This window comes from Triticum urartu, chromosome 2A (assembly GCF_056163025.1).
Source record: "Triticum urartu cultivar PI428250 chromosome 2A, HENAU_Tu73, whole genome shotgun sequence".
Classification (NCBI taxonomy): Eukaryota; Viridiplantae; Streptophyta; class Magnoliopsida; order Poales; family Poaceae; genus Triticum; species Triticum urartu.
In genome coordinates this window covers 57,390,734-57,412,743 of record NC_141874.1, presented here as the reverse complement: position 1 = coordinate 57,412,743, position 22,010 = coordinate 57,390,734, and the positions used below count along the sequence as shown (strand labels likewise).

General features: G+C 46.8%; 3 protein-coding genes across 4 annotated transcripts; 2 read left to right on the top strand and 1 right to left on the bottom strand.

Annotated features, from left to right (window-relative positions):
- The first annotated feature begins 446 nt into the window (after nt 1-446).
- On the top strand, nt 447-1,830 carry LOC125535523 (galactinol synthase 2). Its single transcript, XM_048698586.2, has 3 exons — nt 447-847; nt 931-1,392; nt 1,477-1,830. The coding sequence occupies exons 1-3, from the start codon at nt 542-544 to the stop codon at nt 1,675-1,677; spliced, it is 969 nt and encodes a 322-aa protein (XP_048554543.1). The 5' UTR covers nt 447-541; the 3' UTR covers nt 1,678-1,830.
- A 129-nt stretch (nt 1,831-1,959) lies between these two features.
- Nucleotides 1,960-7,931, top strand: LOC125535524 (uncharacterized). 2 transcript variants are annotated; one of them, XM_048698588.2, is made up of 4 exons: nt 1,960-2,386; nt 2,810-2,912; nt 5,990-6,079; nt 7,187-7,931. In XM_048698588.2, exons 2-4 carry the CDS (start codon nt 2,858-2,860, stop codon nt 7,651-7,653), a joined length of 612 nt encoding a protein of 203 aa, XP_048554545.1. In that variant the 5' UTR covers nt 1,960-2,386; nt 2,810-2,857; the 3' UTR covers nt 7,654-7,931. The 2 variants fall into 2 exon arrangements, 1 of the variants encoding a protein (XP_048554545.1); XR_015615713.1 differs by lacking the exons at nt 1,960-2,386; nt 2,810-2,912; nt 7,187-7,931 and adding an exon at nt 7,077-7,135 and having other exon boundaries at nt 5,977-6,079.
- LOC147983705 (uncharacterized) lies at nt 4,055-5,191 on the bottom strand. Its single transcript, XM_087543061.1, has one exon. It carries the CDS (start codon nt 4,986-4,988, stop codon nt 4,125-4,127), a length of 864 nt encoding a protein of 287 aa, XP_087399187.1. The 5' UTR covers nt 4,989-5,191; the 3' UTR covers nt 4,055-4,124.
- Nucleotides 7,932-22,010: the final 14,079 nt, after the last annotated feature.

The window sequence follows — 22,010 nt, the reverse complement described above, 5'->3', positions numbered from 1 at the left end:
CCCATTGTAAACATTTTTCTTTGTCATCTCTAAATTACATGCAAAATTTAAGATAAGGCTATTTTATCAACCATTGTACATGCCCTTATTATCCACCGAAACAAATCAACCAAGAATACTAAAGACCGGGGTGGCGCCACAAATCAGGGAGATTTTTTTTGCGAGATTTTCGTAATGATAATGATGGTCATGTGGCCCCTTTGATCAAAAAACAAAAAACAACGGTGGCAAAAAGGAGAAAACGAAAAATAATATCAAGGGGGTTCTTCTAATAAAGATTCACACCGGAGTAAAAGGAAACGAAATGAACGGGTCGAGAAAATAGCACCATCTCACACATTCCAATCCAGACACCTTTTTCTACGTTTTCCATTCCATTTCGTGGCGGATCTACTCGAACCACCCACGTCCCGTTGCCTATATAAACGCCAGCAGGCACCACCGTGAAGCATCATCAAACACAAACACGCACGAGTCCACAACACACAACGAACCCATCTCATCCATTCTTTGAAGCAAGACAAGAGAGATCGAGCGAGCAATGGCTCCCATGCCCAAGCGAATCGTGGAGGACGAGCCGAAGAAGGCGGCGTACGTGACTTTCCTCGCCGGCTCCGGCGACTACTGGATGGGCGTGGTGGGCCTGGCCAAGGGCCTCCGCGCCGTCAACTCCGCCTACCCGCTCGTGGTGGCCGTGCTCCCCGACGTCCCCATGGATCACCGCCGCAAGCTGGTCGAACAGGGCTGCCTCGTCCGCGAGATCGTGCCCGTGTACCCGCCGGATAGCCAGACCCAGTTCGCCATGGCGTACTACGTCATCAACTACTCCAAGCTCCGCATCTGGGAGGTACGATACCTACTGACTAACCCTCTAGCTCTCTTCTTCCATCTTGGATCGATAGATGTTGACTGATTCTGGTGTACGAACAGTTCGTGGAGTACGAGAGGATGGTGTACCTGGACGCAGACATCCAGGTGTTCGACAACATCGACCACCTCTTCGACCTCGACAAGGGCAGCTTCTACGCCGTCATGGACTGCTTCTGCGAGAAGACGTGGAGCCACACGCCGCAGTACAAGATCGGCTACTGCCAGCAGTGCCCGGACCGGGTGGCTTGGCCGGAGCGCGAGCTCGGCGTGCCCCCGCCTCCGCTCTACTTCAACGCCGGCATGTTCATGCACGAGCCCAGCCTCGCCACCGCCAAGGCCCTCCTCGACAGGCTCGTCGTCACCGACCCCACGCCCTTCGCCGAGCAGGACTTTCTCAACATGTTCTTCAGAGACGTGTACAAGCCCATCCCGCCGGTGTACAACCTGGTGCTGGCCATGCTCTGGAGGCACCCGGAGAACGTCGAGCTGGAGAAGGTCAAGGTCGTCCACTACTGCGCAGCGGTACGTCTTTGTCATCGATCTTCACACACATGATTCTTAAATTATGAAGTTACGATTGATGTTTCATGTCATGGACCTATGCAGGGCTCGAAGCCGTGGAGGTACACCGGCGAGGAGGCCAACATGGACAGGGACGACATCAAGATGCTTGTGAAGAAATGGTGGGACATCTACAACGACGAGGGCCTAGACTACAAGGCCGGCGAGGATACCGCCAACCTGCTACGTGGAGCTCTGGTTGAGGCCGGCGCCGTGAAGTACTTCCCGGCGCCCTCGGCCGCGTAGGCTCGCTGCATGCCGGCGTTAGCCCGGCTAGGTCGTCACAGAATGATTAATTAAGTGCTATCAGTAGGGGATTTCGGATTTTCGGTAAAGAACTATACTATAGTATCGAAGTATATGGATCAGCATCGATCTACACGTTTTTTTGGTATTGTAGATCAATCTAATCCGTGTCTTGTTTTCGTTTGCACGAAAAATATAGGCGTGTACACCATGTATATATCTAGTACTTGTTACGTAGTACTCCCTCCGTCCGGGAATAGTTGTCCCCGCAGGATTTTTACAAAAAAACCCTTCATGTTTGCCCGACCAAACCCGCACTCCCTCTCCATCTTCCTCCGACACCGGCCGACTCCAACGCCGCCCAGCTCCTCCGCGCCACCGCGCCGTGCAGCTCCCCTGCGCAACCGCGCTGCGCTGCCGCGCCGCTCCACCACACCGCGCCGCCGCGCAGCTCCCCCGCAGCTCAACCGCGCCGCGCCGCCACACCATCGTTCCACGCTCCCCTGCACAACCCCTAAAAATCCCCCATTTCCCTTGTTGCTCGAGCTCGACTCCTCCACGCCGGACGCCGCCTCGTCCAGACCGCCAGACGCCGCCCCGCCCTCACCGCCGGAGCTCCCCCGCCCCACGCCTCCGCCGTGTTGCTTCCGGCGGTCGGCGGATTAAGGCAGCGGCCTCGCTGGCCCATGGAACCCGCCAGAGTTCAAAGGTCTCCTTTTTCCCCTTCTGCTCCCTTTGATCTCTTGCAATTTTCTTCTTCATCTTCTTCGATTGGTCTACTGGAAACAGAACAGAGGTAAACAAAGCAATCTTTACTGAAAACATAACAGAGTTGCATGGTGGCGTTCGAGGTTGAACCTCTACTGAACAAAACAAGGCTGAGATGGATGGATGGATAGATTGTGTGAGATGAAATATGAGATCTTGCTTTGTGTCAATTTCAGTTATCCATCAAGTACTCCATTCACATTGCTGCTGCTCCATCTTTATTAATCCTGAAATAACATCAATGTTGTACTCCATTCAGACTGTTGTTATCTAACTGAATTTCAGTTGTCAATTTTTTTTGCACTCACATGCTTCTAACAGTGGTTATCTAACTGAATCTTGCTCATTTGTTTGTCACCTGTAGATGCCATGCTCAATTTTTTGGTAAAGCTACTCGAGTTGCCAGCAATGCATGCAAAGCGGCAACAGTTGGCTGCTCAGTTTTTCTTGTACTGCCAAGATGGAAGGTGAGCACCAATATTTCTGAAACTAGTGATTTGACACTAGTGAAAATTCAGTTACTGCTTGAGTGATTTGACATTGTTGAAAATTCAGTTACTGTCAATTCTACAGTACACAAGATTCAGTGTAAATCTTCAAAATGAATTGCTGTTAGTACACGATCAATTAACTAATTTGGCATTATTACTCCCTAGAGAACGGATTGTACAACACTGAAAATTCCTCTGAATGTACTCCAGTTGACTGTATATTCACTGAATGTACAACACCAAAAATTACTCCAATGACTGTACATTGACTGCATATATTTCATTGATGTCAAATTTTATTTATGTGTCAAGTCTGACATCAACTTGTAAGAAGAATAAGGGTGAGTCCAAGATCAGGTGATTGAGTGAGTGATGTGGTTGCTGAAGTTCAGACATGTTCAATGAGAACAACTACTATGGAGATTAAATTCAATGAGAATAAATTCAAATAAATCCAAATAAACCCATCATGTCAGGATTCTTGATCAAAGACCCACTTAGGAGTAGTTTGTCATTGTTAAACACAAGTTTAAAATGAATATGCTTCTTTTGCTGTGGTAATCCAAAATGCTTCTTTTGAGTACAGTAGCTGTAAAACTTAGTCTATCTGGAGCTTGAGCTTGTGAGCTTCTTTAGCAAGATCACTGAATACACTGAATTTGTCATTATAATTTATACTGTGAACTGAACACTAACACTTTTACAGTAAATTAGGACTATACAAACACTTTTACAATTCTGAACACTTTTCACAAGATGAAGCTCTTGATCTTACAGTAAAACTGTTCTGAACACTTTTCACAAGATGAAGCTCTTGATCTTACAGTAAAACTGTTCTGAACACTTTTCACAAGAGGAAGCTTGGTTTTTTTTTCGATCTACACTTTTAAAGTTCAAGATACTCTTGTAAATTAAATAAATCAAATGGTGTATAAATCCTCTTGGAAACTTTAGGTATGTTTGCAATTGGACATATGGTGTATAAATCCAAATAAATAAAATAAATTCAAATAATTCAAATAAATCCAAATAAATCCAAATGAATTCAAATAAATCCAAATACTTCTATCCTTTCTTTCCCTATCCTTTCTCATTAAACACATGACACAATACATACACATGACACATCAAATACTCCTATCCTTTCTTTTCTTTTTCCCTTTCCCTTTCTTTTTGAGCTTTCTCTATCTACTCATTTCCTTGTTCTATAATGGCCATCGTATCAGTAATTAGCTCAGGACTGCAGTATACACCGGTTATTTCTTCTCCCCCATTTTGTAGACGGTCCTTGTGTAGATGCGGCAGCTTATAGTTGTTTCCTCCTTGATCTTTCATCACTTCCACCATGACTGCTTGCAACGTCATAAAGCTTTTGAACAGCTTATGGGGATCGTAGTTCTCAAACTCCTCCTCTACACCCTGTACCAGTTCCTGTATATTCATAGGCGCTCTGCAGTCGGTTAGGGATTGGAGGGAGCAGTGGAAACAAAGATCCAGAACATTGAGCTCAGGGCTGTTTTGTGGGTGTTGCAATAATCGAATATCCAGATCTGTCTGTGCCACGGCTTCTAGAAAACCAGCATCATTAGGGAGGACATGCGGTGTTGCATTATCTTGTTGAATAAAGATCGTTGTGTCATCGTCACCGTCCGGCCATTTGTCTTGAATGGCAGGGATTACTTTATTGATCAAGTAATCTCTGCACACAGGTCTAGTAACTTTGACCGGCTTCAACTCTATTGTCCCCCTATCTCTATTCTGGCTTGTTCGTTGTGCCTCGGTCTGTACCACGAACGGCCAAATGCCAAGTTTCCCATCAAATATCATCTCCCCATCTTCATTGTAGCGAGGTTTGGCTACAGCTGTTAGAAACATTACCTTCCCAATGCTATGAGTATTATGCACAGTTCGGTTTGGTTCTTCTTCTCTAGGCAGTACGTAGTAGCTACTCTTCACTCGGGTCATGTCATACCATTTCTCGTCGATGTGGACCATATTTGTCACTGGCTTGAAACTGGGCCAAGGACTTGATATCCATCTTTCATCCATCATGGATAGGCAGAACTTTAGTCTCGCTATCTTGTTCTGTGGCTTGAGGGTGGGTTTGATGGTGCTTGTGATGCGTTTCAGCTCTTGCAATTGAAATCTGTCATGTAGGGTTGATCGGGGCACACCTAAACACCTTGCTAGAGACCGGATTATTCTTCTTTTGTTCAAGGGGATTGTGGCTGTTCTCGACAGATCTAGTTCTTTTCTCTTCCTACCACTTTTGTTCTTCTTGCTTGAAACATCAACTTATTGGCCTGCTGCAAGTTGTCGTTTGGCTAGATTCCATATTCTTGTAACTGTTCGCAGGTGAACATTCAGCATCGTCGCAATGAGCACCTTGTCATACACGTGAACCTGTCCATCTCTAAGCTCGATTACTCGCAGAGCAAAGTAAACACCATGTCTCTCCTTGTCTGTCAAGTCCTTGCCTCTTGGATTGCCATGTGCATCAGCTTCTTCCAATTCTGCATCTCCTTGTGCCTCTTGAGCTTCTTCCAATTCTGCATCTCCTTGTGCCTCTTGAGCTTCTTCCAATTCTGCATCTCCTTGTGCCTCTTGAGCTTCTTCCAATTCTGCATCTCCTTGTGCCTCTTCAGCTTCTTCCTCTTCAGGAAACCAATTCAATTCAATGTCTTCATCCTCATCTTCCGGCATCAAGTTCAAATCAATAGCATCACCCTGTTGAGCTTGTTCTTCTTGTTGAGCTTCGTCCTCATCTTCCGGCATCAAGTTCAAATCAATAGCATCACCCTGCTGAGCTTGTTCTTCTTCTTGAGCTTCGTCCTCCTTTTCCGGCATCAAATTCAAATCCATAGTTGTGTGCTCCTATCTGATCTCATAACAAGAGTATACAAAAGATGAATGGTGAGCATATAATCATAACAAGAAAACCATGAAGAATCCTAGACAAAAAGCAAAGAAACCAAGAAAGAGAAAAGTAGATATTAAAAGTACTCCTTGTTCATAAGCAACTACAGGTCCTACTACATCTCTCTTTTTTGCAGGGACCAGGGCAGGAATTAAAAAGCAAACAAAAGCAGGGGCCATGAGTACATCTCAACTTTTACTGTATTTCTTGTTGACAACTAGTGCAGGTACACATTTTGAATATTGAAATTATCTTCTGTTAGTAGACCATGGCAGTAGTTATAGAACTATGAATATCTATTACTCCCTCTACAACATCAGAAAAGTTAATAACATCCTCTACAACATTTTCTGTAGAATAGAGTAGGCTTCAATTTGTCAAAACTGAATTTTACTCACTGAAAATATGACAGTGGAGTACTATCCAAACTGTATTCACTGTCTAAATTTCATTGATGTCAAATTTTATTTATGTGTCAAGTTTGACATCAACTTGACTGAACATCAACTTGACAGATCAAAACCTGACAGAAATTGACAGGTTTTGGAACAAAATGACAGGATCTGAACATCAACTTGACTGAATAATATAGTGTCAATTCTTAATAGCAGAATAATACAGTTAATAGCAGAGTAATGGAGTGAGAAATCTTACTATAAATTCAGTTAAGGTAGTTACTGAAACTTCACTGTAATTATGCAAATGAAATTATTATTCTGTAAATTCAGTTAACAATCAGAATTATGTAATGGAGTGAGAAATCTTAGTGTAAATTAGGTTAACAAGAAATCTTAGTGTAAATTCAGTTAATAGTGTGTTCCTAAATAATCTGAGATTTATTGTCAAGTCTGAGATTTTGACAGAAATGTTGTGACATGTTCAGACTAGGACTAATCAAAGTTCAAAGAATTAGTAGAAGAAGCTTGTATTTTCAGCTTATAAATTTTAGGACTATGTGAATAAAATGCTTTCAACTAAGAAGATAATCTGTCTTCCCATCTCACTGCTCACTGCTAGCAAGAGTAGAAGAAGAAGAATTCCAAATAATGTTTCCAATTTGGCTAAATCTGGCCTGAATTTGCTGTAATTTAGTACATGATTTTTTCCTTCTTTTGTCAATGATTCTGACCTCTATAACCTTTCTCATCATCTCATGATTCTGCCCATGACTTATTTTTTACTGCCATGAATGATTCTGCCCCTCTGTAACATTTTTTTGGCAGTACTAAAGATTGGTCCATCAGAAATCAACATCAATGTTAACTGAATTTTTTCAAATTACAAAGCAAGCAAGCAAGCAATGTACACAGATCATTTATGTTTTAAATTACAGAGCAAGCAAGCAAGGCACTGGAGATGAACAAATTACAGAACCCTGTACTTGTTCTCACCAGCAGCAGCGCGAATAGGGGACCTCAAGCGGCAGCACACGAGAAGGGGATCTCCGGGCGGCAGCACGAGCAGGGGAGGAGCAGCAAGTTGCGGAGAAGCAGCAGAAGGGGCTCCAGCTTGAGGTCCAGGATCGCAAAAGGGCTTGAGGATGAGCTTGAGGGAGCTCGTGGTCCAGGCGCGGCGGGAGCTCGTGGTCCAGGCGCGCGGGGGTCCTGGCCGGCGGCGGCGCATGCCCTGCGAGGAAGGAGGGGATATCGTCGACGTAGGTCCTGGGCGGCGGAGGAGCACGTCTTGTGCGGTGACGGAGCAAGCAGGGCGGCGCAGGTCCTTGGCAGCGGAGGAGCAAGCAGGGCGGCGCGGGTCCTGGGCCGCGGAGGAGCACGTCCTGTGCGGCAACGGAGCAAGTAGGGCGGCGCGGGTCCTGGGTCGCGGAGGAGCACGTCCAGTGCGGCGGCGGAGCAAGCAATTGGGCGGCGCAGGTCTTGGGCTGACGACTGGCCCTGGCGACGCGCGCCGGCGACAGGCGGAGGAAGAAGGAAGAAGACGCGACCTGTATGGTAACCTGTTTGTAACAAATTTGAAGTTATAAGGGTGTTTTTGAAAAATTGACATTACACTACGCTGTGGACAACTTTTTCCGGACGGAGGGAGTACGTATATTGTTGAAATATTTTTCAAATTTGCAATCAATGAAATATTTTGCATGCTAATAAATCAAAGCTATTGCAAATTATTGTGCATGTTCTTGTGAATGCCACAGCGCTCTGTCGCTTTTGTGTGAGATAACGCCGTATGAGTTTTTTGCGAGCTACGACGCGCCCGATTAGCATCGAAAAAAGTATCAAAAAACGTCGATACGGAGGGAGTAGCACTACAAAGATTTGAATTAGTACTAGTAGCCAGAGCCAAATCCGAGGCCACTCATCCAAAATGGATCTGTGCTTTGATCCGCCCGCGTGTCCTCGTCGTTTTCGACAGACAATTCGTAGCCTGTAACGACGCCACGGCTGTGCTTTGCGCCTTTGTCCACGACCATAACCGCTCGGGCCCGGACGGTGCTTCTCTACTCTGGCCGGCATCGCGATCGGCGTGTCTGAATCGTACCGGTGGCGCGTCCACGTCCGTCCGGCCGGTGCTGGCCAACGTTCGCCGAGACGTTTACGGGCTAAATTTCATGTTTTGATCCTTTTTCGAAACCTATTCGAGATCTGACCCTAATTTGGAAAAAATTCGAAATCTAACCCTTTTGCTACCGCCAGAGAACCCTGGTGGTAGGGTTGCATGCCCTACCGCCCAAACCCGTCTGAGTTTTGAACACAGTGCGTGCTCGTGCCTACCGCCAAGCACCTTGGTGGTAGGGTTGTGCAGACTACCGCCAGCCCATTTGGCGGTAGAGATGTCTCTGATAAGAAAATAGGCAGTTTTTTGATTAAATTAATCCATGAATAAATCATGAGCATGACATTGACAGCATTGATAACACACTGGTTACGATCTAACAGAGCATGTACTACGCATATAGTAGAAACATCTACGTATATCGCTAGTACTGCTACAACAGAAAGAAACATGAGAGGGATAAACGATGTATACCCTCCAATCGGCCATGCGGCGGCGGTGGCGGCAGCAGTAGCCGCGGCATCCTCGACGGCCTTCTTGTCGGCCTCGGCCTTCTCAGCGGTGGCACGGTCGGCGTCGGTCGACATGGTGATGACGAAGATGATGTGGACGTAGATGAACAGAAGCGAGCAGTCGCGTAGTCTCTACCCAAAAATCTAATCGCCCCTCTCCCGTACAGGATCCGAAGAGGCGGGGTTTCGAAGGCCTGCTCTCCTGTCAACCATGTACGCGGTGAACGGGGCGGAGTCGCCGGCGGCAGCAGCAGCAGAGGAACGACGCGGGCGTGAAGGCGGAGATGCGTTCTGTTTCGTGGCGGCTAGGGTTGGCAGCGCCCCACATATATATGTGCGGCTGCGCATGGAGAGACGTGGGCTGAACCCACGTCCAAGTCGGTAGCCCACGATCCGACGTCTCAGATCGTGGCCCCACCTGTCAAAGACTCCGTTCCTGACCGGCAAAAAGAAGCGCATAGGAGTGAGCTCGGCTCGGCTCGGCTCAATCCCGCAACCCGCGGCGCGTCGTGACGAGGCGTGGCGAGGCGAGCGGAGGAGGAGGAGTGCGCGAGGGCCTCATCTCTTCTCAAGCTCCAATAGCATGAGGAAAAGAATCCCTTATAAACCACTCCAACTCTTCTTCCACTTCCGGGGTGGGACTAAACTTCTCACCACCTTGTCATGCCACCTACATGGGCCCTTAGAGATCAAATCTGAAATTGTCATATGGGCTCTAGGCCCATCTCATATTTCAACAATCCCGCACCAGATCTCAGGGGCCCAGTTTGTCCTTTGTTTCAAACGCTGTTTTGATATACCAGCATCTCAGTGGAGATCGATTAAGGTTGAGCTCCACCTAGACCAAGTATTTACACTCCTTCACAACTGAACAATGGACTATATCTTGAATTGTCAGTTTGGCGTCAAGAAGTTTCACCACAAGTCTCACTGATACGAGGCTGCCGAAGGCCGACCCCTCGGGTGGAGCATATTAGTCACACTCCTGGCCTGTTCATGAGCTTGCTAGAGATCACCCTAATCTCATAGACTGTGACCAGCAGTCGGGCTCATATAGGTGTGTTCCTCCAAAGATCGCTCTGTAGGATAGCATCTTGCTTATGCATATAAGCCTTGAAACACATTGAGACAGTAGTCATCCTTCCATACAGTTTCTGAGAGTATTGCATCTCCAACGGAGTGGGTTAGTAAAGTTACTCTCCTCAGTTCACCACTGGCTTGTTTTCCCAGGTCCTATTTCACGGGATCTCCAATCACATAGGTTGGGTTACTACCATGGCAACTCATGTGGGTCTCATACCCATCTCCCTTGATGCGTTATCTATCACAACACGTGATGGCCCTTTAGTAAAGGGATCTGCCAGATTCTTAGCCGTTTGAATATAATCCAACGCTATCACTCCAGAGTTCCTCAATTTTCTGACAGCTTTCAATCTCATTTTTATGTGTTTGTTGGACTTCATGTTGTCCTTTGAACTCTTCACCTTGACAATAACTGTTTGATTGTCACAGTTCATAAGGATAGCCGGAACCGGCTTCTCAACCACTGGCAAGTCCATCAACAGATCTCGAAGCCATTCTGCTTCGCCACCCGATGTGTCTAATGTTGTTAATTCTGCTTCCATTGCCGATCTTGTTAAGATCGTTTGCTTGCAAGACTTCCAGGAAACAACACCATCTCCAAGAGTAAATATATACCCAGTTGTGGCCTTCATCTCATCAGCATCAGAGATCCAATTCGCATCACTATACCCTTCAAGTACCGACAGGTATCCAGTATAGTGAAGTCCATAGTTCATAGTACCTTTCAGATAGCGCATAACTCTCTCAAAAGCACGCCAATGTACATCACCCGGTTTGGAAACAAATCGGCTCAGTTTGCTAATAGAAAATTCGATGTCAGGCCTCGTTGCGCTCGCTAGATACTGTAGTGAACCAACAATCTGAGAGTATCTCAATTGATCTATAGCTGTGCCTTTAGACTTTCGAATCAGCACACTAGAATCATATGGTGTTTGAGATGGTTTGCAGTCCGAATATCCAAAACGACTCAACACCTTCTCAACATAATGGGATTGCAAAAGTGTAATCCCACCCTCATCATCTCTTAATAGCTTGATGTTCAAGATAACATCAGCCACTCCAAGGTCCTTCATCTCAAAGTTCTGAGGTAGGAAAGACTTAACCTCCTTGATTAACTTGAGATTAGTCCCAAATATCAGTATGTCATCAACAAACAAACACAGTATAACTCCTTCGCCCCCACCATAGCGATAGTATATACATTTGTCAGCCTCATTAACAACAAAGCCAACAGATGTCAACGTTTCATTAAACTTGTCATGCCATTGCTTAGGCGCTTGTCTCAGGCCATACAAAGATTTCACCAACTTACACACTTTTCCTTCCTGACCATCCATCACAAAGCCATCAGGCTGTTGCATATAGATTTCCTCCTTTAGCTCTCCGTTCAGGAAAGCCGTCTTAACATCCATCTGATGAATGAGAAGACCATGCGAGGCCGCCAACGAGAGTAATACTCGAATGGTGGTCAGTCTGGCCACAGGTGAATAAGTGTCGAAGAAATCTTCTTCTTCTTTCTGGGCGTAGCCCTTGGCCACAAGCCTAGCCTTGTACTTTTCTATCGTACCATCGGGTCTAAGCTTCTTCTTGAACACCCACTTGCATCCCAATGGTTTGCAACCATAAGGACGTCCAGTAAGCTCCCAAGTCCCGTTAGCCATGATGGAATCCATCTCGCTACGGACCGCATCCTTCCAGTAGTCAGCTTCTGGAGATGCATACGCTTCTGAAATAGAAGTGGGATTATCCTCCACGAGGTATATGAAGAAATCATCACCAAAGGTCTTTACAGTCCTTTGTCTCTTTCCCCTACCAAGGGATTCCTCATTATCCTCCTCGGGATTTTCATCATGTGTTTGATTATAATATTCCATCGGAATGGCAGGTTCAAGAGTCTCCTCAGATTCCTGTCTAGAAGTGCTTTGTACATCTCTCATGGGAAAAATGTCCTCAAAGAATGTAGCATCTTTAGACTCCATAATTGTACCGACTTTCATGTCAGGTACCTCAGATTTCACTACTAGAAATCTATAGCCAACACTATTCGTAGCGTAGCCCAAATTAACGCAATCCACAGTCTTTGGTCCAAGCTTACGCTTTTTGGGGATCGGCACATTAACTTTCGCCAAGCAGCCCCAGGTACGTAAGTACGAGAGTGTTGTCCTTCTCTTGGTCCACTTCTCGTAAGGAGTGATCTCGTTATCCTTTGTCGGAACTTTATTCAGGACATGACAGGATGTCATTATAGCCTCCCCCCACCATGCCTTGGATAAACCCGACGTATTTAACATGGCGTTAACCAAATCAGTTAGAGTACGGTTTTTCCGCTCGGCAACCCCGTTTGACTGGGGTGAGTAGAGAGGCGTCCTCTCGTGAATAATGCCGTGTTCCGCACAAAAGGCATCAAACTCTTTCGAGAAGTACTCTCCACCACGATCTGACCGGACTCATTTAATTTTCTTTTCAAGTTGATTCTCAACTTCTGCCTTATAGATTTTGAAGTAGTGTAGAGCCTCATCTTTAGTATTTAACAGATACACATTGCAATATCTAGTGGAATCATCTATCAAAGTCATGAAATATTTATTTCCACCTTTAGTCAACACACCATTCATCTCACAAAGATCAGAATGTATGAGTTCCAGTGGCGCCAAGTGTCTCTCCTCTGCTGCCTTGTGAGGCTTGCGAGGTTGCTTAGATTGCACACACGAATGGCACTTAGAACCTTTGGCAAAAGTGAAACTCGGGATTAAATTCGATTTTGCTAGCCGCGTCATAACACCAAAACTAATGTGACATAGACGTGAATGCCATACTTCAGATTCATTAACACTCAAATGAATATTGTTCATGACTTTATTACATAGATCTGCAAGAGAAAGGCGGAACATGCCTCCGCATTCATAACCCTTTCCAACAAATAGTCCATATTTCATAACAACTAATTTATTAGACTCGAATACCAACTTAAACCCTTCTCTACATAGAAGGGAGCCACTAACGAGGTTCTTCTTGATGGCGGGGACATGATGTACGTTCTTCAGCTGCACGATCCTTCCCGAAGTAAACTTCAGATCGACCGTGCCAACACCAAGAACAGAAGCACTCGCGCCATTCCCCATCAGTACGGACCCGTGACCTGTGGCCTGGTAAGAAGAAAACAATGAAATGTCAGCACACACATGAACACCTGCACCTGTGTCGACCCATCAATCGGTGGGCGGCCAAACTGAAAATACAGCAAATAAATTACCGTACCCAGATGCACCACCCTCATTGTTGCTCACAATCATATTGACAGACTTGGAGTCCTGCCCTTGCTTCTTATACTTGTTTGGGCACTTGTTGGCCCAACGTTCAATTGAACCACAAGTAAAGCAGCCCTCATCCTTCTTGTTCTTCTTGAAGGTCTTCTTACCCTTCTTCTTAAAGTCGGCACTCTGTTGGACACCATTCTTTCTCTTGAGCTTGTGGGAATTGGAGTTCTTCTGATGCACCATGTTGGCCACAGAAATTCCTTCGACCCCTTTTCCGTGCGAGTCCTTTGCCCTTGAATTCTGCTCAACACTCAGATGGCCAATGACATCCTCCACAGAGAATTCACGCCTCTGATGTTTCAGAGTGGTGGCAAAGTTCCTCCAGGAATTGGGAAGCTTAGCGATTATGCAGCCCGCGACAAACTTGCCCGGTAACTCGCACTTAAGAAGCTCAAACTCCTTAACAATACATATTATCTCATGAGCCTGCTCCAATATAGGACGGTTTTCAACCATCTTGTAATCATGGAACTGCTCTATAATATACATCTCGCTCCCTGCATCGGCAGCCCCGAACTTAGATTCGAGCGCCTCCCACAAGTCCTTGGCAGACCGCACATGCAAATATGTGTCAACCAGCTTATCTCCAATCACGCTCAGAACTGCCCCGAGGAACACGACAGTGGCCTCCTTAAACGCCTTCTCCTGATCAGGAGCGATCGTTCCTGTGGGAGTCACACCGGCGACCCAAAACACGTTCATGGTAGTGAGCCATAAGGTGGTTTTAGTCTGCCAACGCTTAAAGTACGTCCCCATAAACGACGACGGTTTCAGTGCAGCAGCAAAACCAGAATTCGAAAAACTCCTACACATATTAGGTTTTTGGATTGATAAGAAAATAGGCAGTTTTCTGATTAAATTAATCCATGAATAAATCATGAGCATGACATTGACAGCATTGATAACACACTGGTTATGATCTAACAGAGCATGTACTACGCATATAGTAGAAACATCTACGCATATCGCTAGTACTGCTACAACAGAAAGAAACATGAGAGGGATAAACGATGTATACCCTCCAATCGGCCATGCGGCGGCGGTGGCGGCAGCAGTAGCCGCGGCATCCTCGGCGGCCTTCTTGTCGGCCTTGGCCTTCTCAGCGGCGGCACGGTCGGCGTCGGTCGACATGGTGATGACGAAGGTGATGTGGACGTAGATGAACAGAAGCGAGCAGTCGCGTAGTCGCTACCCAAAAACCTAATCGCTCCTCTCCCGTACAGGATCCGGAGAGGCGGTGTTTCGGAGGCCTGCTCTCCCGTCAACCGTGTACGCGGTGAACGGGACGGAGTCGCCGGCGGCAGCAGCAGCAGAGGAGCGACGCGGGCGTGGAGGCGGAGATGCGTTCTGTTTCGTGGCGGTTAGGGTTGGCAGCGCCCCACATATATATGTGCGGCTGCGCGTGGAGAAACGTGGGGTGAACCCACGTCCAAGTCGTTAGCCCACGATCCGACGTCTTAGATCGTGGCCCCACCTGTCAAAGACTCTCTGTTCCAGACCGGCAAAAAGAAGCGCATAGGAGTGAGCTCGGCTCGGCTCAATCCCGCGGCGCGGCGTGGCGAGGCGAGCGGAGGAGGAGGAGTGCGCGAGGGCCTCATCTCTTCTCAAGCTCCAATAGCATGAGGAAGAGAATCCCTTATAAACCACTCCAAATCTCCTTCCACTTTCGAGGTGAGACTAAACTTCCCACCACCTTGTCATGCCACCTACATGGGCCCTTAGAGATCAAATATGAAATTGTCATATGGGCTCTAGGCCCATCTCATATTTCAACAGTCTCCTACCGCCAAAACCCTGACGATAGGCTGTTAGACCCTACCGTCATGGACTCTGGCGATAGCAAAAGGGTCAGATCTCGATTTTTTTTCAACTTAGGGTTAGATCTCGAATAGGTTTTGAAAAAGGGTCAAAACACGAAATTTTGCCACGTCTATGAGCCGTCGTCGCCCCCGTCATGATCGCCCACATGGGCAGGTATATCGCCGACGTTGACCAGCATCTTATCTATACCAATATAAAAAGACTCAAATGGGTAGATCCAAACCATCTCGACCCTCAAACCATGTTATCTAGTGGTTCAAATCGCTCCAATGTTGAGCACCAAACACGTTTAACGCTCTAATTACCCACCACTGCCATTGGTTATAAACACGTTTTGACTCAACGCTATCCCTTGAAATCTGCCATGTAATTAATATCCTACCATTCCCGCGAAAAAGTAATTGATATCTTACTAAATACCAACATGCAAAAGATATATTTTACCTAATATAACGTGCAACTAATATTCTATCTAATATAAACATGCATTGCACGTACATTATTACTAGTTATCTAAAATAAAACAGTGACACGAACGACAGTTTTTTTTTACGTATGACACCGACGACAGTTATTGCATGCTATATATACTCCTACGTTGACTTATATAACTTACGGACACCCGGTCGGTTTCATTGATTGCACGGAACGGGCCATCTGGTGTATGTACTCCGTCTTGCTGGCTCGGCATGAACAGACCGACCGACGCACGGACTGACGACGCGCATGGCCGCCCTAGCTAGCAAGCTGGGTAGGCACAGTAGCTTTGCTGCTAGTGTGCGTGCCGGTTCTGACGGAAGAGGCCGTGCATGTTCCCCCGCATACGTGGCGGGCTGTAGCTGTGCCCAGTGCCCTCGTCCCTTTGCCGCCTATCGCAGCGTCCTATCCGTAACTGCGTCCACCGTTACGTTAGCGTGCGTGCACCAAACGGCCTATTTAACCTACGATCCCTTTTGTTTGTCAATGCCACGTACCCCTGTTTCGAGAATTTGGAACCGGCCACGTAGTGCTATCTTTGGACAAATACGTACGTAGTGGAGTGGTAAACTAGCGATGACTACGTGCGTTCCATGTCGTGCAGGGTTTATATTAGAGTAATTACTGTTCATGCTGCACACCGAGTCGTGAAGAATACTTCGATCGACCAGGGTAGCATAGCATGCATATGCATGCAGCTCAGGGCAGGGCACAGCACATTCAGCCCCCAGAAAATTTATGTCCACTATAAAGTTTCCACCGGCGGCGGCCGGCGACCACCGCGCTGCTGGCCACCCCGCCTCACCGGCACACACGTACACGACTGGAAGTTCAGTCTAATCAATTTGCAGAGCGCCATGCACAGGCGTGGAACAATGCGATTCGTCAAACCGTGCGCTGCTCCCTACGAGGCACGGCACAAGCGGCAACGATGAGCTGACAAGCGTCGTTGGCCGCCGGACGGGGGCGGTCCGTCCAGCAAATGCGACCTGCTTCGAGAAGCCTGATCTGACTAGCTAGCTGGGCGATGGAGAGAATAACCGGCTAAAGTTGCATGCACGCACGCGTGTGCATGCATGATTCGGTGAGTGCAAAGGAAAAGTCGTTCCTGGCCGCACTAGCACCGCTCGTCTGGCACGCGCTCGGCGGGACGCTACTGGTTCTTTCCGCGCGCTGGGCGGCCAGCCGTCGTGGTTTACCCCCGGCAGGCCCGGAGCACCAGACGAAGCATCGGCCGGTTGCGTCCACGCGCGTACGTTCCCAGCGAAGCAACTTGTTGCGGCACGTAGGATGCGGGCCTCATCTATGCTGCCTCCTATTTCTTCAACCTCTGCTTTTCAGCGTGCCCGCGGCTATTCGGCTTCTTCCCTGTCCCCTCTCTGCTGATCCTCGTTGCTCCCCGGCGCGCCCGCGGCTATTCCGCTTCTCCCCCTTCCCCCCTCTTTGCTGATCCCCGCACGTGTTGCTGGTGCGGTCATGGCGGAGACCATGAACGACGACGAGGAAGGCACAGCGGCATACTTTCGTCTATGTCCTCGTTTCCTTCCCTGCAGTCAAGTGCTGCGACCGGCTAGACCTGGAGCTGCAACCACACTCGATTTTTTGCTGGAACCGGTGACCGCGGCAAAGTGTCGGGTCAAGGCGGCAATTTTGACTGGTGGACCGGGGGTGCTGCAACCGCGACCTGTTTTGCTGGAACCGACTGGGAGGCTTGCTGGAACCAGCACCTAAAAATGCTACTACTAGAGTTCGTCCTACTGGACCAGCGACACCTTTGTTACAACCACATCCTATTTTTGCTATCACCGGTGACTTTTTTTTTGCTACATGCATGCACATCGGCGTTGGTTGACGGGGGCGATGCCTTTTGTTTTGCTACAACCATCTAAGAGTTTTGCTGGAACCGGTGTACAAATTTGCTGAAACGAGCTTTTTCTTTTATTTGACGGTGACCATGGTGACCATGGCGACCACGGAGGTTGAGCTGATTTGCTGCAACCGGCAAACAAAAAGCTACCACCGTTGAGCTGATTTGCTACGATAGGGAACGATGGAGTGCTCAGTGTACACCCGTGCAGGGAGCTTCAATGGTGAGGACGACGGGACGATGCACCTGAATGCTGCAACCACATGTTGGCAAGCTGCAACCACTATCGGGCCGAGGTACACATCTGGGTGTGTGTGTGTGTGTGTGGGGGGGGGGGTGGCAAATTAGCGATGGAGATGGACTGTCGGTAGCGACAGGGAGACGGATGGCGGGGGCAGCGGCGCTCGGGGTGAGCCGGCAAGCTAGGCGGCGCCCTCTCCTACAGCCCCACACAAATCCGGTGCACGTCAGGGAATGGGGTAGCGCTCTGTGGATGATTGGGGGTGGGGTGGTAGTGTTGACCAAGAGGAGAAAGCGCCAGATCTGAAAGTTTTGGCGGGTGCGCCGGCGCAGAGTACTGGCCTTTACCCCCATGGTATGGGCCCTTCCACATTTTTCTTATTTCTTGCGGGTTTTCATTCATAGTAGAACTTATTTTTAATCGCTGCAGGTGTTTTCGGAACATCTACACAACCTTAAAGCATGGAAAACACTACCCTTCAACCGGCGGATGCAAGCATAGCGTCCGCTGCTTCCTTAGCCGTCGGATCAATCTTGATCGACCACTCATGCTGGCCACAAGTCAGTCCCGCAACCAGTTTTTCCCTCTGATAAGTGTCTTGTTCCAATAGATTTCTGCAACACAGGACTAGTTTCTGAAAGAAAAAATGATTTGCTGGTGAAGATTTTGTTCCTGCAATAAGGGTCTTGTTTCAAAAGGTTTCTGTAATAGACGTCTTGTTTCAGAAAAAATAAAAATGGTTCGAAGGTGAAGGTTCTTTTTCCGCAACAGGGGTCTTGTTTCAAAAGGTTTTTGCGATAGACATCTTGTTTCAGAAAGATTAAAAAGGGTATGGCGGTGAAGGTTTTTGTTTCCGAGGGTCTTGTTTTAGAAACATAGTCCGAGTTGCAGAAAGCGTTGAAGGAGCGCCCGACATTAGAGAGTGAGTGATTAGACTTTGCAACATGACGCATGTTTTAGAAACATAGCTCCAGTTGCAGAAAATGCTAAAGGAACACCCGACGTGAGAGGTCGTCACCGTCGTGCTGGAGTGAAGCTGGTAGCTGCTCACGAGGCTGAGGCGGAGGAGCAGCAGCAACTCCGGTGAGCAGCGGCGCTCCATGGCAGAGACACTCAGTCCACGGTGGCGCGGTAGCTACGCTCTAGCCTAGGTGTGTGGTGTGCTGTGTCAGCGGACCTTTGGAACAAGGTGCTTGTTGCAAACCCCCTAAACATAACAACATAGATGTTACAAAGGCCCTTGACTGGCTAGGGTGGTAGATCAAATGGCTATTTCGGACGGCATTTGACAGTTACTGAGCCGACCGATCTAAATGATTTATCATCGGGGAGACGCATAGCACTGCCAGGTTGAGAAGTTGTAGTGGGCGATGTGGGTATGTTCTTGTAGCTAGTGGAGGCTGAGAATATAGTTGGCAATAAATCGCCGTTCCTGGTTTTCTTGTGGTTTGACCATTTTCGCGGATTTAATATAAACTGCTATGGGTGGAAACGAGTGTCCGATTTTGATTGGAGGATGTTTTTTCTCCTTGTTTGATTTTGCGGAAATAAAACTAATAGCAGTGTGATCGATTGGTCGAATGGTCTCACGATTTTGTAAAATGTGGAATTGATATATGTTGGTCTTGTCTCGGGTTGGTGTTGTCGTAAAATTTGGAATTGGATTGTATTATATTTTCGGTCAATGTCAGGAACAGATGATTGGATTGGTTGAATGATGTGTGCTGTAAACAAAAGTAAAAAATGGAATCAAAAAACAAACAAAAACTTGAAAAAACAGAAAAGAAAAGGAGGCAGTGTACTACCGCAAATTGGGCCGGCCCATATGCTCGCGCGCAAGCTTCTCGACTCGCTGAACGCGAGATATAGACGCTCCCCACGTGGAATCCCGGCCTCCAACTTCCTCTTCCCCTTCTCACACCTGTGCGCCGTCAGGTTGGCCAACTGACACCACCTTACATGGCCGCCGGTCAGCTCAGGCGAGCTGCAAGCATCGTCGGAGCTTCCCGCCGCCATTGAGGGTTTACCCGAAAATTTGGGTCGGGTAATTGGGGCAATAAAAGGAGCGAAGTTCGGGTTTGTCTGGCTGTGAAGTCAGGTTCACTACCAATGATTTACATGCGGTCGGAGAGTTCCAGCCAGCCAAAGTCTCCCTGTTGTAGATGAATAGCCCGCCAGATTGCAGAAACGGTGAGCATGGGATGATTGAGTTGACGAGGTATCCAAATAAAATCAGGTAGGTTTAAAAAGACAGGTATCAACAACATGATAACCAAACAAAGCTAACGGGTCTAGGTGGACGGTGAATTGCTGATTTCACTGGTCTGCCGACGTTAATCAGAAGAAATCATCCACAAAACAGGCAGGCATCATGATGTAGGAACAACCGAACATCAGCAAAGGCTTAAGGTCCATAGCTCCATAGACAAATTAAATTATTCAAATGTTTTAAAGCATCATCCATGATATGATAACATACGGTGGTAGCGGGTATGCGGACATGGCTGCACAACATCGAGATGCAAAAACATGCACTTTGTTGACATTCCAGGACATCAACCATGACATTCCACCTAGTCGTGATGTGCAAGAGGTGAAAATGACTTCATGTCATGGTAGAGCCAAGGGAGTCTTCACTGGCATTAGAGGCATCAAAGGAGCGACGCCGTTGTCGGCTTACACATTTCACTTGATGGCACTGAGGAATACATAAGCAGAATGCGTAAGTCGTATTAATCTAAAATAAATAAAACTAAAATCATGTTATTTATTTAATGCACAGAGTGGTTTCATCAAGAGAAGATAGTGCAACAGATGGAAACGATTCCACACCCTAGAAAAATGTTGGAAACATTTTTACTTTAATCTTTTTTGTTCTGATCCAATCATCCAACAGCAAATCTAACGCAATACTGCATATGAATTCCGAAACTCAAGCACCCAACAACTTAGTGTCACATCAACTAGTTAAAGTAAACAAGCTCGGCTCAGAAAGGTCAAAAGTTCAATATATCACACAAAGATCGAGCCACTCACCCAAAGAAACCAAGATTCCCATCATCAGCCCCCATATAATATTTTCACAAATAAAATTTTAAAATCATCAGCTAGTATCATGACCACAGCTAGGTTTGCACTCAACTTTACTGCACTGGCTAATTTGCAATTGCTAGGTTGTATTCTCCAAATTCAAGATATATTTTCCCTTTTGGGAGAAAGGCTGACACAAAACTTCGATAAGTTCTGCTTATAAGTTGAATGAAACTTTGGGAGTCTTAAAAGATGTTTATTAGCTCACGCAACGGTTTCACTTGCTTATTTGGCACATTAATGCCTGGTTCTTTTGTCGGCTTCTAAAATAAGCTGACCCCTCACGAATGAGGATTTGTGGCTCTGAGGTGGCTGCCCCCTCCCCCCCTGATATCATCAGCATTGGTTACTATAGGCAGATCTTCACATTAATTGTTATAAATCATCTTTATGCTCACATGGCGGCTGAATTGTTAGATACGCGGTGAGATGGGGCCATTAATAAATGTTAGTTGTACATTTAGTACAGTCTCCTTTTCGAAAAAAAACATTTAGTACAGTCTAGGACAGGACATTTATTTCGTGTCGCTCGATTTCAGTTGAGACCACTCCTCGTATCACTTTATGTCCGCATAGAGATTCTCTTCTTCCCCCCAAAATATCCTGTTCATCTTCTCCTTCGAAGCACAACCAGATGGATCCAGACAAGAGAAGTGAAGTTGCTGTGTAGTCGGGCTAATGAGAGACACTGCTGCGTATCAGAATAGGTATTTGTTTTCGAACTAATCTCTACTGGTATTTGTTTTCGAACTCATCGTGTCAGTTTAGATTTGGACAGACTTGGTAATAATCTCTCCATGATTTGAACGAAGCAGTAATCTTCAAGACTGCGATTTGTTCAGATAAATTGTTCCTATGGACAGATCTATTGTTGTTGGGTCTTTGGAGAGGACTCCTCTGCGTACTGTGCATGAGGAAGAAGATGTGCTGCATGAAGATGGTGATGCGGTATCGTCTAACAACAGCACTAGATTAGATTTAGAAAACCATGATATCAATTCGGACGCTCATGGCACTAGGAGGCCAATCTCATGGATGTAGAAAGAGAGAAAAACGGTTGGGCGCGAAGGTAATAATACTTGTTCCAATTATTAATAAATCATTTGTTGTTGCTGTATTTCTAGTGGCATATTAACAAGATTGTTGTAACTAGTAAAAGCTAGGAATTACATAAAGCTATCATGTTGTTTAATGTGTAAGACCAAACTTTAACACGCAAAGGCATGGAGCAAAGCTGG